The sequence below is a fragment of the Mytilus trossulus genome, chromosome 4, assembly GCF_036588685.1.
Source record: "Mytilus trossulus isolate FHL-02 chromosome 4, PNRI_Mtr1.1.1.hap1, whole genome shotgun sequence".
Lineage (NCBI taxonomy): Eukaryota > Metazoa > Mollusca > Bivalvia > Mytilida > Mytilidae > Mytilus > Mytilus trossulus.
Genome location: NC_086376.1, coordinates 9,180,593 through 9,198,436, shown reverse-complemented (window position 1 = coordinate 9,198,436; position 17,844 = coordinate 9,180,593). Strand labels below are relative to the sequence as shown.

General features: G+C 30.6%; 1 protein-coding gene across 4 annotated transcripts in view; it reads left to right on the top strand.

The window, feature by feature from the left end:
* The window catches only part of LOC134714605 (peptidyl-glycine alpha-amidating monooxygenase-like), a 33,096-nt gene that overhangs the window by 2,677 nt on the left and 12,575 nt on the right, over positions 1-17,844 (top strand). For all 4 annotated transcript variants that reach the window (XM_063575988.1, XM_063575989.1, XM_063575990.1 and 1 more), the window contains exons 2-13: positions 2,142-2,388; positions 3,940-3,994; positions 9,258-9,345; positions 10,436-10,518; positions 11,175-11,252; positions 12,523-12,574; positions 13,418-13,485; positions 14,149-14,232; positions 15,016-15,098; positions 15,644-15,694; positions 16,255-16,307; positions 16,540-16,820. In XM_063575988.1, the coding sequence (XP_063432058.1) occupies positions 2,260-2,388; positions 3,940-3,994; positions 9,258-9,345; positions 10,436-10,518; positions 11,175-11,252; positions 12,523-12,574; positions 13,418-13,485; positions 14,149-14,232; positions 15,016-15,098; positions 15,644-15,694; positions 16,255-16,307; positions 16,540-16,820 (1,105 nt within the window). In that variant the 5' untranslated portion in view covers positions 2,142-2,259. The remainder of the gene's footprint in view (positions 1-2,141; positions 2,389-3,939; positions 3,995-9,257; positions 9,346-10,435; positions 10,519-11,174; positions 11,253-12,522; positions 12,575-13,417; positions 13,486-14,148; positions 14,233-15,015; positions 15,099-15,643; positions 15,695-16,254; positions 16,308-16,539; positions 16,821-17,844) is intronic.

The following is a 17,844-nucleotide window of genomic DNA, read 5'->3' as shown; positions in this document are numbered from 1 at the left end:
TAAACCATTCATCCATTACAGCCTTTTTGATATACTCGGCCTGTAAATCTTCCCTTCAATTGTTACAAAAAAATCTTTTTGTTTCTACATCTACAGGATAATTGACTATAACCAATCATTTGCCAATCTTGGCATTGAATGATCTCAGCTGTAAGTGTGGATCAATGTCCAGGAGTGTAAAATGACATAACCCCAACAAAGATACTCTTTGATACATTCCCCTATTTCCATTCTCAATTTTAATTTGAGACAATATTACCTGCTCATAGAACTTTATATGTTCATGATCAAATGATGATATTCAATCATCAAATCAAATCAATCAAATAAATCTTCTTTACAAAAATGAAACTTGAAAAAATCTCTTATTATTTTATACCAACCATACATCATTGTACATGTATATTTATGTAAGGCCTAAAATTAACAGTCTGCACCAAAAATATTTTTCAACTACTAGTCTGAAGACCATTATTCTGACATTTTTCTTATTGGGCCAATCAAAGTATATTGTTTGTTTCCCCAATACCGACCCTGTCAAGCCATGTTGAGGAAAAAGTTTTATTTTTTTCAAAAAATCTAGAACAATTATTAGTAGATTCAGAAAGCCTTAAAATTGGAAATGAATAAAATAATATTTGACTTAGTTTTGACAATAAAATTGGTGAAACAAACAATATGTTATTTTAGGCCTTAATTTCAGAAAAGGTCGTTATAGTAGCTATAGAGGCATTTTGAAGTGTCATTATATTTACATCAGATCGTATGGAAATCAATTAACTAGGATTAAGATTCCCTTGCATCAGATCTTATTCATAAAATTATCTTTTATGATAAATTTTTCACACCAAAAAGAAATCAGACTAGCATGAATATGTAAGCTTCAATTAAACTATACAGATTTGAGGATGTACATGTACATTACATGTCCGTGAACTGTCTTAATTTAATGGTTTGTATATAATTATATAAAAAATATCAGGAGTTTAAGTTGAGTATTTTGGATAAATGTCTGCCTCCACTGAAGAAGACATAATGCCAATGACTAACAAATTTTAGTTGAAAATATGATATATGTACATGTACCTGACTGATTGTGTGTTGAGAAAGTGTATATATACATGTAGGAATGCATGAGATGTCATGAGATCATATCATATGCTCCCAACCCCTTTTGAGAGTGGTAACTTTATACAGACACAGTTTCCCTAAATTTTTCATAATTAGAAACAATCCCTACATACAATCATGCAGGGTTTGAAATTAGCAGGGGCCCACTCGCCAATGGCCCCTAAAATTTTGTGTGGGCTCCCAAAGTTTTTGCTTTTCTTGTTTAGAACTATATAAATTGGCTACAAGTTTTAAGTTGTGGGCTACCATTGTCAAAATCTTAAGTTCAATCCCTTCAATGTATATATTTGAGTGTTACAAATTACAATGTTGAATAAAATTTGAAAATGAAAAACACATGATGCTAATAAAATGTTATATGTAATTCAACAGCTTGTTGCATGTAGAAGGATATTATTGAATACAAGAAGAACAATGCATTCTAACTAAATTGTAATGTGCGTATTGTTATGCGTTTACGTTTCTACATTGGCTAGAGGTATAGGGGAGGGTTGAGATCTCATAAACATGTTTAACCCCGCCGCATTTTTGCTTTTTTATACCTTTTTTTTTTTAATTTGCTTTCAGTACATATCACTGACAAATACATTTGTATAAATTAAGAAGAAATATGTAGGGATTAAGTTTTAAAAAAAAAAAAATGAGGGATTAATCATATTTATATGATACAGCTCCATTATAATATGTATTTAATTTATCTATGTCTTTAAACTGTTGTTATATATCCTGTTTCCCTGTTTACATTAAAACTGACACGTAACAGGTTTATTATTTCTTGTTGTATGTTACGAAGTTCCACATTTGTATCTTTATCTAATAGATAGCACAGCACAGTTTATATGAAAACTGTAATTGCATCAATTAATTACCAAAGAAAACAATAGTGTTAGGTTACACATGACTACACATGCACATTTGTTACATTGTCTGCTTCACAGTTAATTTGTAATTCTTTGAACAAAATCTAAGGTTATTTTATCTTAAAGAAATTTAATCTTATTTTATTACAGAAATGGCTCTTGAAGTATTTTGATACAGTTAATCACTAAAGAACAGAACATACTATCTGGAATTAAGTGAACAGCTTATTTTGCAACTTATATATTCAAGTGAATTACACAAGACTGAATGATGGCTTCTGTGGACTTATTTCTTTATGTTTTAGTGACGTTATTTTGTTTTTTTGACTTTGGATTTACACAAGCAGTTATTTCACAGTCAATAGATATCACAATGAAGGGAGCAAATGTCACAAAGGTAATTAGAAAGAATTTGTAGCAGAGTTCAAGGTCAAATTTGAACTTTTGCTTATAAATGTAATTAGAAACATTCCATCATGTATTCTTTAGTAAGTCATGGGTAGTTGGGATTTTATTCCATAAATTTCCTCAATAATTTGCATCTGCATGAATATATAAAGATTTTGTTATGATACAAAGTTATTTTTCAGCTGATTATACAGATTTTTTGGTCTGTGCGTCCGTCTGTCTTGCTTCAGGTTGTTTTAGGTAGTTTTTGATGGGGTTGAAGTCCAACCATCTTGAAACTTATAATTACATTGTACATGTACACATGATTATGATCTTTCTTCTAATTTTAATGCCAAATTAGAGTTTTGACCCCAATTTCACAGTTCCCTGAACATAGAATATAATAGTGCAAGTGGGGCATCCATGTACTATGGACACATTCTTTTATTAAATATGTAACAAATGATTATTGCATGTACATGTATATCCCTGCTTTTCACAGATGCTCCTGCACTGCTCTTCAAATCTTAATCACATTAATTTGTAAAGTACTTTTAAATGATTTTGGGGGTTGCTTTGACAAAATGCTTTCAGATATCATGAATTATGTTATACATGTACATGTATATGCACACTGTAGTACACTATTGGGAGGTTACAGTACCCTTTATCCCTTGCTCTGTTTTATCCCCGTACTATAATTTAATTGGAAGTTTCTCACATTTTTGGACTGCATAATGCAATTGTGACCCCCTATTTTGATTTTGATCCAAATCAGTATTTTGGGGTAACAGTTACATGTAGTTACCCTTAGTTGCCAAAGCTTAAGCTTAGCCATTGCTTTATTTAGTGGGTATATGTACAGCAACTTTTCCTGATCCCTTAAGCTTTATTACAATTAATCAAAGCTCTTGTAATTTGATTTTAAAAGTCTGTCTTAAAAAAATAATCTCTATCTACATGTACATTTACATTTGTACACATACAGTGTTAGTAACATACGGTATATATACATGTACCACACTGTTAAATTTCAAGGGTTATAGTTTGTTTTAAGTGTTCATGGTTCTGTTAGTCATTATAACTTTGTCCTGCCTTGGATAATGTCCCTAATGTCATGTCAAATATCCTGCAGTTCAAGATTTTCTTTGTCTCTTAGAAGATTTATCAGCTTTATATGCCAATTGCAATTTATCAGTAAAATCAGGGTGGATCTTTATCTATTTTGGAATGTTTGTGGTCTTGGACCATATCAATTTCTTTCAGGTGCCTGTTAATTTGCCTAATTTGAAAAAAGGTTAACATTATAAACATGATAAACTTTTAGTTTGATTGTTGTAAACATTTTGAATAGGAAACGACTTCTTTTTGTATACATTATGTAGGAAGTTGTGCATGTACATACATGTACATGTATGTACAGTAAGTCTTAAACTGAAGATTACATATTTTTGAAGAACCTTAACTTTACTACAAATGTACATGAAGTTTCTAACTTGAGTTTCCTCTGTTATTTTCTTTTAAATATATTTTATATTTTAATGTTATAATTTTTCAGCATGATGAATATTTATGCAGCGGACATCGATTACCTAGAGGAGATACATATATAGGTAGGTACTGGTCAACTACACATGTGCAAATTAAATACATCTCATCGACACTTGATTTGCAGTAAACACAATATTTATGTTATACTTGTTTAATTACCATTACACAGGAGATATTCACAAAATAGCTCATTCTTAAATATTTGTATTAATGTAATAACACCACTGCCCAAGGTTAGGGAGATGGTTGACAGTTTATTATAAAGTAGCAATCTAAGATGAAGTTTTAACCTCTTAAATTAGATGTATACAATGATTTGTAGAGTTATTTGACTGCTATGATTTTCCAATACAAAAAAACAACTGTCGTAAAATTTCAGTTCATTGCTTATCTTGCGGTGGATTTATAACTATGAGATAATGTAATGGTCTTTTTGCACGTATTCTATAATTGATTTCCATTTCTGTTGAATTTTATGAAAATAAGACATATACGAATTCTTTATACAATGTATCTCAAACACCACGAAGTTACAATGGTACAAAGAAATTCATTAAAATGTATAACATAACATAAACACTCATCATAACATGATTTATAAAGGTTAAAAATAATTTTATTACTATAAGTTTTTGTTAAAGAAATTGTAGCGGGTTTGTTAGGAATCTCAATCAGTTTTCTCCGTCTAATCAATACTTCATTATCATAAATTGGTTACAGAGACGAAGGTGATGTAAATGACAATTTCACAATGGTAATTAAATTCATCAGATATTTGACTCATATTGATAGCTAACCAGATGCTATTGATGAGAGTAAGATAAATGTTGACAGAAATAGAAACTAATGTTTTCTGCATTAAAAAATTAAATTATATTTATTTTATCATTCTGTTATACATTATTTGATCAAATCTGTTAGATTGGTCCAGAAAACGATAAAATGATCTATTCACCTGGAAAAATTGTTAAAGTCAACAATGTGGTAAAAAAAATCTGATCAATTCTACAAATGTCAGGTGTTAATTTCCAAGATACAGGAAATGGTGTTTTCTTTTGGAAATGATTTTAGAGCATATGGTCCTTCCTTTTAGGAAAGTTGTCACGATTCCGGCTATTTTATTGATTAAGTATTGGAAAGTCAGGCGTTCTGTCTCTATAGACATGAATAATGGTGATAGATGCTGGAATAATCTGTCGTAGCTCATTTCACTTAAATCTGCAGAGTTCAGATTGCTCAGAACATTTTTGTAATGTGCAATATATTTTAGTCACGTTCTTCGAATTCTTCATCTTTAGTCCTTTTTTATACGACCGCAAATTTTGAAAAAAATTTCGTCGAATATTGCTATCACGTTGGCGTCGTCGTCGTCGTCGTCGTCGTCGTCGTCGTCGTCGTCCGAATACTTTTAGTTTTCGCACTCTAACTTTAGTAAAAGTGAATAGAAATCTATGAAATTTTAACACAAGGTTTATGACCATAAAAGGAAGGCTGGTATTGATTTTGGGAGTTTTGGTCCCAACATTTTAGGAATTAGGGGCCAAAAAGGGCCCAAATAAGCATTTTCTTGGTTTTCGCACTATAACTTTAGTTTAAGTTAATAGAAATCAATGAAATTTGACACAAGGTTTATGACCACAAAAGAAAGGTTGGGATTAATTTTGGGAGTTTTGGTTTCAACAGTTTAGGAATAAGGGGCAAAAAAAGGGCCCAAATAAGCATTATTCTTGGTTTATGCACAATAACTTTAGTTTAAGTAAATAGAAAATAATGAAATTTATACACAATGTTTATGACCACAAAAGGAAGGTTGGTATTGATTTTGGGAGTTTAGGTCCCAACAGTTTAGGAATTAGGGGCCAAAAAGGGACCCAAATAAGCATTTTTTTTGGTTTTCGCACCATAATGTTAGTATAAGTAAATAGAAATCTATGAAATTTAAACACAAGGTTTATGACCATTAAAGGAAGGTTGGTATTGATTTTGGGAGTTTTGGTCCCAACAGTTTAGAAAAAAGGGGCCCAAAGGGTCCAAAATTAAACTTTGTTTGATTTCATCAAAATTGAATAATTGGGGTTATTTGATATGCCGAATCTAACTGTGTATGTAGATTCTTAACTTTTGGTCATGTTTTCAAATTGGTCTACATTAAGGTCCAAAGGGTCCAAAATTAAACTTAGTTTGATTTTGACAAAAAATGAATCGGTTGGGTTCTTTGATATGTTGAATCTAAAAATGTACTTAGATTCTTGATTATTGGCCCAGTTTTCAAGTTGGTCCAAATCTGGGTCCAAAATTAAACTTTATTTGATTTCATCAAAAATTGAATAAATGGGGTTCTTTGAAATGCCAAATCTAACTGTGTATGTAGATTCTTCATTTTTGGTCCTGTTTTCAAATTGGCCTACATTAAGGTCCAAAGGGTCCAAAATTAAACTAAGTTTGATTTTAACAAAAATTAAATTCTTGGGCCTCTTTGAAATGCTGAATCTAAACATGTACTTAGATTTTTGATTATGGGCCCAGTTTTCAAGTTGGTCCAAATCAGGATCTAAAATTATTTTATTAAGTATTGTGCAATAGCAAGTCTTTTCAATTGCACAGTATTGTGCAATGGCAAGAAATATCTAATTTCACAATATTGTGAAATAGCAATTTTTTTTTTAATTAGAGTTATCTTTCTTTGTCCAGAATAGGAAGCAAGAAATATCTTATTGCAAGAATTTTGTTATTTAGAGTTATCTTTCTTTGTCCAGAATCAACTTAAATCTTTGTTATATACAATATACAATGTATATTCACTTTTTACTACCAACTGATAAATTTAAATAATCTTTACCATTCAGTGATAACAAGCAGTTTTTTTACATCTTAATATTTTATGATGTATTTAGATGAGTAGTTATTGTTGCAAACTCCATTAGAATATTTAAATTGAGATTAGTTTTGGAATAAGGGAAAGAAGGATGTGATTAAAAATTGGGTTCAATTTTTCTCATTTGAAATTTCATAAATAAAAAGAAAATTTCTTCAAACATTTTTTTGAGAGGATTAATATTCAACATCATAGTGAATTGCTCTAAGAGAAAACAAAAGTTTAAGTTCATTAGAACACATTCATTCTGTGTCAGAAACCTATGCTGTGTCAACTATTAAATCACAATCCAAATTTAGAGCTGAATCCAGCTTGAATGTTGTGTCCATACTTGCCCCAACCGTTCAGGGTTCAACCTCTGCGGTCGTATAAAGCTACGCCCTGCGGAGCATCTGGTTTACTATGTTTTTTAATTTTTGGTAAATTTTAACTTGTATTCCAAGAAAGCAAAGATTCTTTTAAAAAATCAATAAAAAATAAAAACTTCTGTTAAAAAATAAATTTCCAAATTACCAATAAATCTGAAAAAGTTGAGTGATGTACATGTACATGTTTCTTGAGATGTTTTTCAAAATCTGTGGCAATCTTTTACTGATAATTTAACTCATTCATATATACATTTGTGAGTTTAATATTCCATCCACTTAATATTTTTGAGGAACTAGTAGAAATGTAATACACTATGGCTACTCTAGTCTCTTTACATTTTTATGAAGTAGTTTCCTGTCAGTAACTGAGACATCTTTGGGCGATGTCTTTCTTCTGTTTATTAGATTAAAAATACATCTTCTAGTAAAACCAGATACTCTAATCATGTTTTATTGTTAATGAAATAAACCGAGGCTGCATGTACAAATGAACCATACATTTAAACAGAACAGCTTTCCTTCTTCAACCCTAATGTAGAAACTAGATCAGAAAACATATACATGTTCATTTTGATGTGACTATTTTTTAACCAATACATTGACCACCTAAAAAAACCACATACATACCGGTATATGGGGAGGTTTTTTTATAAGAATTTCTCTTATATTTTTATGAACTTACTAGATTGTTTACAAAAATCAAAATAAAGAATAAGATGTTCAGAACTATGTAACAAGATCATGACTAGGGGACTGGCTAGTTTGGTAACATACATTTTGTACTTTGTAAAAAATTCAATAAAAAACTACTTTTCAATTTTGCTTATCTGCTATTAGAATAATTAGATGTATTTTAAAAACATTTGTTTTCCTCCTTAATTACAAATTAATCTCAAATTGTTTTTCAACTTTGATAAAATCCCCTTGTTTTTACCTAATTTTTACATGGTTTGTTTTTTCCCGTGATTATTGAACTTTTAATGCGATTCTGGATAGATATGCTAGAGTCATATAGATTGTAATTACGTGCAGGAAAATAATCATGTTAATAACATGGACTAAAAGATTGATGATGCATAATGTTATGTATATTGGAAATCATAGATTGTAGAGATATAAATAATAACTTTGTGTCAATATCTTCACTTCCTTAACCAGAGAACATGGTAATTCATTGCATGATTTTGTGGTATTCACAGTTATGAAACTTTCTTGCCTAAGGAGATGTTTGCCAATTTGCGTAAACATATTTATTGGAGAGAAAAAAACAAAAATATATATACATATTTTCCAATTGAAATGACAAGATTAATGGGTAGCATTATTATTCAACAGCACAAACCCCATTCATTGTATATATAGTGTTATATAAACAGAGTAAAATGGAGGTCACAATAGACTCCAAATCATATTCATGTAAATGAACTTAAACTTAAAATTTCAAAAAAACATACAAGACTTACAAAATCTTGACTTGGGACGGACGCAAAAATGCAGCCGGTTAAACATGTTTTGTGAGATCTCAACCCATGACCCAACAGTTTTTTTTTATCCTGACTTTCATATCTAAACACTTGTATGCCTACATGTATATGCTACAAATAGAATTGAAACTTATGATTTGGACAAACAAGAATCTAAGAAAAAAACTGATTTTCTAATGCATGGAGAGTAAGACTTTGGTTAGCTTGCTTGCTTTGTTTGTCATGTTTGTATATTGTACAATTGTAATTGGGATACCATTCAACTAAATTTGAATATAAATATATAATAAAAAACAGGTTTAACTATGCCTGTCTATATTGCTTTCAGATGTCAATCTTTATTACAATGCTTTAGTTAACTGTTTTACAAACAAAGCAAGCAATCCAACCAAAGTCTTACTCTACAAGCATTAAGAAATTAGCCCTAATGAAAATACTTAATATGTTTCTAGATTACACATATCCATACAAAAGTACAAGAACAAAAGAATTAGAGGATATTGCTTAGTAAAGCTTAAGTTTAGCATAAATTCATTATTGTATAAACTACAATGTATATGTAATGTTTTAAAACTAAATTTATTTTATTTAATTTTAGTCCAATTTGAAGCAATACAAGATATTGGTCAAGCTCATCATATTTTATTATTTGGATGTGCAGAGCCAGCTAAAACTGATCCTACATGGTAAAGTTTGTCTTTATAATATATAAGCTTTTAAAAGACAATTAAAACGCATGAAAAGATACATGAAAGATACCAGATTTATAATTTGTACAACATTTTAGTATATTATACAGTTGACTGGTTGATAATTGTAACATTGTTTATATTAATGATTATCTCCTGTGGCAAACATTTGATGAATCTTCAGGACAAGAACCCACGGGGGGGTCTCAACATGGGATTTTGGGTACAGGTGTGCAGCTGAGATTTTAAAAACACCCCCCATTCATATATATTGAATAATTGTGAAATCCCTACCTATACATATATTTCACAGCGAAATCATAACCCATTCATATATTTATCAGCTCAAATAGTATCACAATCGGTCAATTACTACCTATTGATATATTTCCTCGGTAAAATTACACCCCATTGATATATTTGACGGATCAAAAAAGGGACCCATTCCAGCGGCACATATGTATATACCTTTATATAGGAAGAGACCCCCCCGTGCAAGAACCATTTATACAACAAATCAATTCAGCAGGTTTTGTAGTTCTGTATGTGGTACCAGTAGGATAAGAAATGTTGTCTTTCAATATTCATCTCTCTGTAAAGCTATTGAATGCCTGTCCCATGGTAAGACATCAGATAAACACCACATATCCCAAATAGCACTATAAACTTCTTGACAAATCATGTAAAAGAATTCACATAATAATTTAATGCTTTCATGAGGTGGGATAGGACCTTTATTGGGACTCAGAGATCAGGTGTTTTTTAGCTCGGGATTTCACATAGAATTATCATGAAATTAGAAGGAGACACATGGCATTATGAAATGTGAAGGAGGTATATAATATTATTATGAGATAGGAAGACACATTACTTTGTCACAAGAATAACTAAGACACATTATATTATCATTTAATTTATATATGGTCATGACTCATGACTCTTTTCTTCATTGGATTCTCATGATAGTTTACGTTATATAAGTATGTATAGTTGATACTAAACACTGTATTACATTTAAAAAACAATGAATTACCAAAATATTGTTTGTGTACATTTATAATTATGTTTTGTACCATTTATAATACAGGCATTGTGGCCAGATTTGCAAGTCCACAGAACAAATTTTATTTGCCTGGGCAAAGAATGCCCCACCACTTACTTTGCCTAAAGGTTAGCTTTTTTTTGTTAATAAGTATTTAAGAGTTACATGTATTGTTTTAATGAAGAGCTTATAATATTTAGATTTAATACAGAGGCAACCATTATTTACATGTCAAGGTTTAAAGTTAAGTTTTCGTTGAAAAAAGATGATGTGATATGGGGTATCAATAAAACTGAGAAAGGAAATGGAGAATGTGTCAAAGAGAACCTGACCATAGAAAAAACAACAGTAAAAGGTCACCAACAGGTCTTCAATGTGGTGAGAAATTCCCGAACATAAAACATCTGTACATAGACGGATAACATGAATAATTCATGTATAGCACTAAAAGGCTGTTGAAAAAGGTAGCTCATGATCCAAAATATCTTTCCTATAAATCCAGAATTATAAGAAGCTCTTTCCTCAAAGCAATTTCTAATAGGTTCCTGTTAAAGGTCTGAAACTTTAAGTTATTTTCAAACTATGGATCATTTACATTTTAAAAATAAACAAAGAATTTTTTATTAATTTTGTTGCTAAAATTTGTTTAAAGCTGCAAGGTTAGGCTTTGTGACAAAGATTTTGCTTTTGATATGTATTAATATTAATTAATTTAGCTGTAGTATTCAAATCGTGACTAAGACAAACTACAATGTATTAAAATTATATTTTTTGAATATTTCAGATGTTGGATTCCATGTCTCAGGAAGTTCTAATATTGCCTATATAGTGGTGCAAATACATTATGCTAAGCCTCTTTTAAGTAAGTCAATTTTATCATTATAGATTATCATTTGGTTAACAAAACCTTATAATCTGTTTTTCATAGAAAACTTTTATATTTTGTACCTTTTAAAGTCTACTTTATACATGAATGGTATTATGATAACAAATTGCACTGCTGATATTGGTAAAGGTTTCAAAATGTCATTTAAAAAAATATTTTTTATCAATTTTAGTATAAAATAAGTCGATCGAGCTGTTCCATTAAAATATACATGGAGCCTTTGGAAATCTCGACTTTGGGTGTGTGTCAAGTACAGTGAAAATGTAATTGAAATATTAAGTTTGCCTCTAAAGGTGGTAAGAATGTTTTGAATGTGTCTTCCCCAGATTTATACATTTATGCTTAAACGAATGGCGCTGAGTTAAATCTATAAGAATATCCTCTTAATATGTTGCATTATGAATAAAAGGAGAACCAAGATAAACGAGACAGCTACCCAATCAAAACAAAATGTAAAAATTGTTATAAAGGTTAAGCAATATATGTTTTATATAAGTGTGCCTTAAAGAATAATTGTGGCCAAGTTGATTTGAAAAATGAAGCTTGGAGTCTTTAACACATTTGAAGTTACACAGCACTTGCTCTGATGATTGATAATTGATGGGTGCATACAAGACTGACATGTTAGGTAGGATTGTTTACTGTGCTAGTTCACAAGGTAACAATCAGCAGGAATATATGACAAACATTGACTCAGCCTACCTGGACACTTTGTTCTGACTCAATGCCAACTTGTTTTGCTCTAACCATGTAAATGCAGTATGCTTAGTGGAGAAGCAGTCAATACAAATTTTAAAGTCGATGGTTTTATGTGATAGGGGATCAACTCCAGTACTCTGGGCATGTGCTATACCACTGTGGTCACTTGCTTTGACAAAATCTGTATGAACTAATATATAATAAGTATCGGTATATACATTTTGTGTATAAATACATATGACAAATAGTAGATATGAAAATGTATAAGTAATGAATTGTGGTAGTGAGAGTTAATTTGACACAATGTTTTTGCATATTTTGGTTGTAGAAATTGGTGACCTTCTGCTGTTGTTTTTTTTTTTTTTTTTTTTTTATTTGGTCGGGTTGTTGTGTTGTCTCTTTGACACATTCCCCATTTCCATTCTCAATTTTATTAATTAGAAATATTCTTATAACTCAAATGAATTTGATGGTGAGCTATTCTAGGCATATAATAAAAATTAGATTTAGGTTACACATATTACAATATAACTTTCTGTATTTGTAGAAGGTGATAGACCAGACCGTTCAGGGATTAAATTACATGTTACAAATCAGAAGTAAGTCCATCATTATATTATAGTTGCCATCAGCTGAAATTCGTAGCAGTAATCGGTAAAAATAATCTAAACTATCAACCACGTTCACTCGTGACAGTTTTTCACTTTCCATTCTTAAATCGCAAAAAGAAACCCACTACTGACCTACCTCTTAAGTGATTGCACTGTGATAATCCTGATTTTCACATTTTCCAAGATGATTTTGAATGGTGGAATCTGCCAATGTTTTTTACCGGAAGTGTTTCTGTGGAGTTCAAGTTCGGAAAATTTGCACAAAGGGCGGGAAACTTTATCACATCAATGACAAGAATGTTACAGGAAACTCTGAAAGTGACGAATTTCACATGTAAACAAAGGATCCTTATAGAAACAAAGATGGCAGAATATCAATGGAAAACGTTCTGGAAAATGTGAAGGTCAGGATTATTACAGTGCGTTCACTTAAAAGGTAGGACAGTAGTGGTTTTCCTTTTGACGATTTATGGATGAAATGTGAAAAACTAGATCTCTAGTGAACGATATTGATAGTTTAGATTATTTTTACTGATAACGGCAATGAATTTCAGGTGACTGCGACTGTAGATAAATTTATACCTGCCACAGTTTTTGCTACATAGTTTGCAGTTGCATATAGATTTACATAAAGAATAGAAAGGGTCATTTTACATACTTAAAACTTAATTGAAGAAAGATGTCAACTTTTCCAACTATTGTTTAGTTATTTATTGGAAGCAAGTAGTGTAGTGTTAACAGAGGGGAAAAATTGTTTCTTTCATAATTTTGATGTTCTTGTTGACATGGAATTCAAAATATGATTTACTTAATTGATATTTTGTGTTTCAGACAATTTTTTGAAGCAGGGATTTATTTATTGCTATCATATAGTACAATTATTAGACCTCAACAGAAAAGTAAGTTGATTATTGTCAGTTATGTCAGATTTATAGTGCTGTGGTGATGTGTTTACTATTCCTTTGTTTACTGGGAAATGTTGTAGTTTGATTGCAAGTGGGACAACTTTACACCAAAGACCTACTGCAAATGATGTAGAAGTTAACATCTGTAGGTCAAAGTTCAAACTTCAAAAATTAGCAAAGCCCATACTGCTATGAAAGGCCCCAATTGACAAATGTATAACAATTGAAATGATAAAACTAACGGCCTCACTTATATGCAAAGCAAGAAATGTAAAAAAATTATTATTTACTGCAACAATCTGGCATAATGGTCAATCTAGCTAGAAGTGAACTGACTTAGTATATTAATCATAAAGCATGCATACAAACCAAAAGTTTTGTGTTTCATGGTTGCGAGTTCAACAACTTTCAACCACTACAAAAGATTGCATTGTTGTTAGCATGGCAGTAATCAGGTGAAATGCTATAAAATACCCCCACAGGAGTTGTTTGTAGAAATGAGCAACATTGAGGAAGTACAGTCATACTTATTGCATTAAAGGGCAGTTAACTGTTCAACAATGCATTGAAACCTGACACGTCCACATTTACAGTATCAGAGGTAATCATTTTCATGGCAGATTCATGAAATAAAATTTAATTATTTTATTATTTCAGAAGTTCATTCAGACATTTCTTGTGAATTTAAAGCCTCTGGTAATATTTACCCATTTGGATACCGAACACATGCACATAGTTTGAGTAAGTAATTGTATATGTTGGAAGATATTTCAAGGTATGGACTCACTCTTCATTTGATTTAAAACAGTGAAATGGGATATTAAGTGAAAAAAATGCTTTGTACATTTATAATGAAAATAGATAAAGGAATTTTGAATATTCATTTTAAAACTAGAATTTCTCTTTTACTATTGGCGGACTAAGAATAAATGCAGATTATATGACTTTTCTGTATATTCTTTTGTCTGATGATTATTGTCGAGCCTGTGACTTTTGTCAGTTGATTATTTTTGAGCCTGTGACTTTTGTCACAAAACAGAGACATAATGATCCTGCAATCTGTCACTGTTGTTGTAGTCTGCGGCTTCCACAATTATTCACTCTGTGGTTAAAAGTTTTTGAAATTTTAACAACTTTCTTCAACTATCCGAACAAACTTGGACGAGCTTGTTATGATCATAAGATAGTATCCAGAAGAAAATTAAAAAAAAATATTCTCTAACGTCAAGTGAATAAATGAATGTTAGATAGCAATAAGGTGTTACAGATCAATAATTAAAATTATGAGTTGTGTACATGAAGGTGAAGATAATTTAAATGCGTTGAAACTTGTCATTTCAGTAAAAGATATTTCTGACAAAAGTTTTGGACCATTCTAACTGTGAATGAAGAAGATTATATCTCAGAAAAAGAAAAAAATAGTTATGATAAACAAAAATTCATCAGTCAAACTTTTTGCCCCAAAAAAGTAAAAGTTTAAAAAAAGTATCATTAAATATTTATTGTATTTGTTAAATGTTATAGGTCGAGTGATCTCTGGTTACCAAGTAAACAGAACAACCAATGGATATAACATGATTGGTAAAGGAAATCCACAATGGCCACAGGTTTGTGTTCTGTAGAGGAATCTTCTAGAATTTGTAATGTGACATGAATTTTCCTTTTGGTGACAAATCTTACAATTTGATGGATAGTAAATTTAACTTACCTCATATGATACGTTGTCTGTAACCCATATATTTCCTTTTATATTATTGAGTGTCTTTCAAGATATAAACCTTCTCCATGATCTCATAGTATCATTGTGCCTTGATGTGTGGGGTTATGGGTTTATTTAAATTTTATGATGAAGCTGATTTTGTTTATACATTCCTATTAAGAGAACATGGCTGAAATTCAAAAAAAGTTTTTGCTGCTTATCCACTAAGTATGCAGCATTACGGAGTAGCAGCAAAGAAGGGTTGACCCATATATAGTAAGAATAATGTGTCTTGGTACAGTGACATGCAAACGGCTGCCATGTAAATTTGCACATCTTGAAATGTATTATACATGTTAGTTATTTAGATTTATTTGCTTGCCAGTAAGCAATACAAAATATGATTGTGAGTTTACAACTCATCTTTTAATTGTTTGTAATTATCTGTTTTAGTCATTTTATCCAGTTCAAAGTAAAGTAGTTATAAAACCTGGTGACTATTTGGTAAGTATTATATAATGCTTTCGTGTTATTTTCTTATTTAAAGTTTTGAATGATTGTTATGTTAAAGACTTTTTATGATACATGTATAATGTAATGATTAAAATGTTTAATCCAAAATTCTTACAAAGTAATAGTTTATACTTAATTTTCAATGATATTCTGTCAGAATAGGGTGTTCACTAAATTTGACAATTGAAACCTTAAAAAGGTAACTATGTTATAAGGTTTACAGAAAGAGTTATATTCTAATATTTAGGATTGGTTTATTTTTATTGGTTCCAACTTTCATGGATTGAGAGAATATGTAATTTCATGTTTATTTGATTCTGGTTTTGCTGAGTCTGCTTTTAAGCCTTAGAAACTCTGTACTTTGTTTAACATGAGGATTAGTGGTTCACCTATCCCTCATGGATTCATTATCTGAATTCTACAAATAATAATGAATCCACATTACCTCAGATAACAGGTATTAGACAATTGCCTATCAATTAACAATGTGTAATTTTACTTTATAAAGTTAAATTGCATTGACGTCAAATTGAATTTTATTTGTATTTCAGGTTGGAAGATGTACTTATAACTCAATGTCAAGAAATAGGAATACATATATTGGGTAAGTATATTTAGTTTTAAAGTATGTTTGAAAAATTGCTACCTCACATTGTAAATAAATATAGAGACACGGATACATTTTTAATTTTGTATTTAATTTGCAATTTGATAGTAAAAGTCAAAAAGGATAAAATAATACATTCTACATTGAGGCAAGTACTTGTATGTTCAGATATTTTGAAACTGCAAATTCTTTTATGCCTGTTCTTAATTTAACAATATCTATTCTACAGATCGACTGCTGACGATGAAATGTGTAACTTTTACATAATGTACTATACACCAGCAGGGACCAGATTATCATCTCGCACATGTGCAGGAAATAACATTCCAAACCTGGTCAATAACCTCCCTATTGGTTCTGATGAAGAGCTGCCACCAAATCCTAAGCTAGAGGCTGTGGCTCATTCTCATCATGGTCACATGGGTAATCCTGAGGGCCACGAGGGACCATCAACAACAACAACAACTACTACCACTACGACGACCACTCCGGTACCAACAGCCAAACAAGGTAATGATGGTAAATTATATCAATTAAAAAATAGAGACAGTTACGATCGACGGAAAAATCATAGGACCAATCAAAATGTTTATCCTCGGGAGTATCATCCAGACTATAATGACTATTATGATAATGTTGAAATGTTAAGAAATCGTAAACGGCCTCATCAATCGTATGATTATTACAATGACGATAATGATGCAGACATGGATAGATATCGCTACTTGGGTAACAGTGATAATATTGATCTGCCGCTAGAGTCTTCTAGGAATAGAAATCGTCAGAAATCTTTTGATGAACAAAGTTCTAATCATAGAGGACCATATAAATCACAAGAAGCTGCTGGTAATTCTGGTTACTCTAACAATGATGCCCATAGAGTTAGTGGAAAGAAAGGGGCACATAATCGACATTATGCTTTCGGTGATAGTATGGGTTACAAGACAACAAGTAGTCCTAATTTAATAAAATCGTCAAAACATCGTAAGTCAAAGATGTTAAGTGTTGTCTTGTAGTCTTGTGTTTTTTATTTTTAATTAAATTTCATGTATGTGAATAAGTTTGACTCAATTTTTTTTTATTATCATCAGATTAATGTGGTGTATTTGTTTCAAAGTCATCCCTACTTTCATGTTGTTTAAGTAAATAATTGCCCTTGATATACCCTGATTTATGAATTATACCTATTTTCATCTTCTTACATTTTTTTAATTCAATTGCATGTATCTTTGTGTTGCTATTTACATATATGTTTATAGTACATTAACTGTATTCTCATACTTTTATGTTGTACTCTATGAATGCTGTTGAAGAAAAAAACAAGGACTTACTTTCATAGGTGATACCATAAATAATAATTTTAAAAATCCATCAATAATGACCTTACCATATGTCTACTGTTATCTGTAAAAGGATTCTTTTACAGAATTAATGATTTATCAACCTACTAAAACAATATGTAATTTAATTTTAAAAGTTTTATTACTTTTTATGTTGTGAAATAGAATTGTCTGGATAAAACTTGGACAAATTT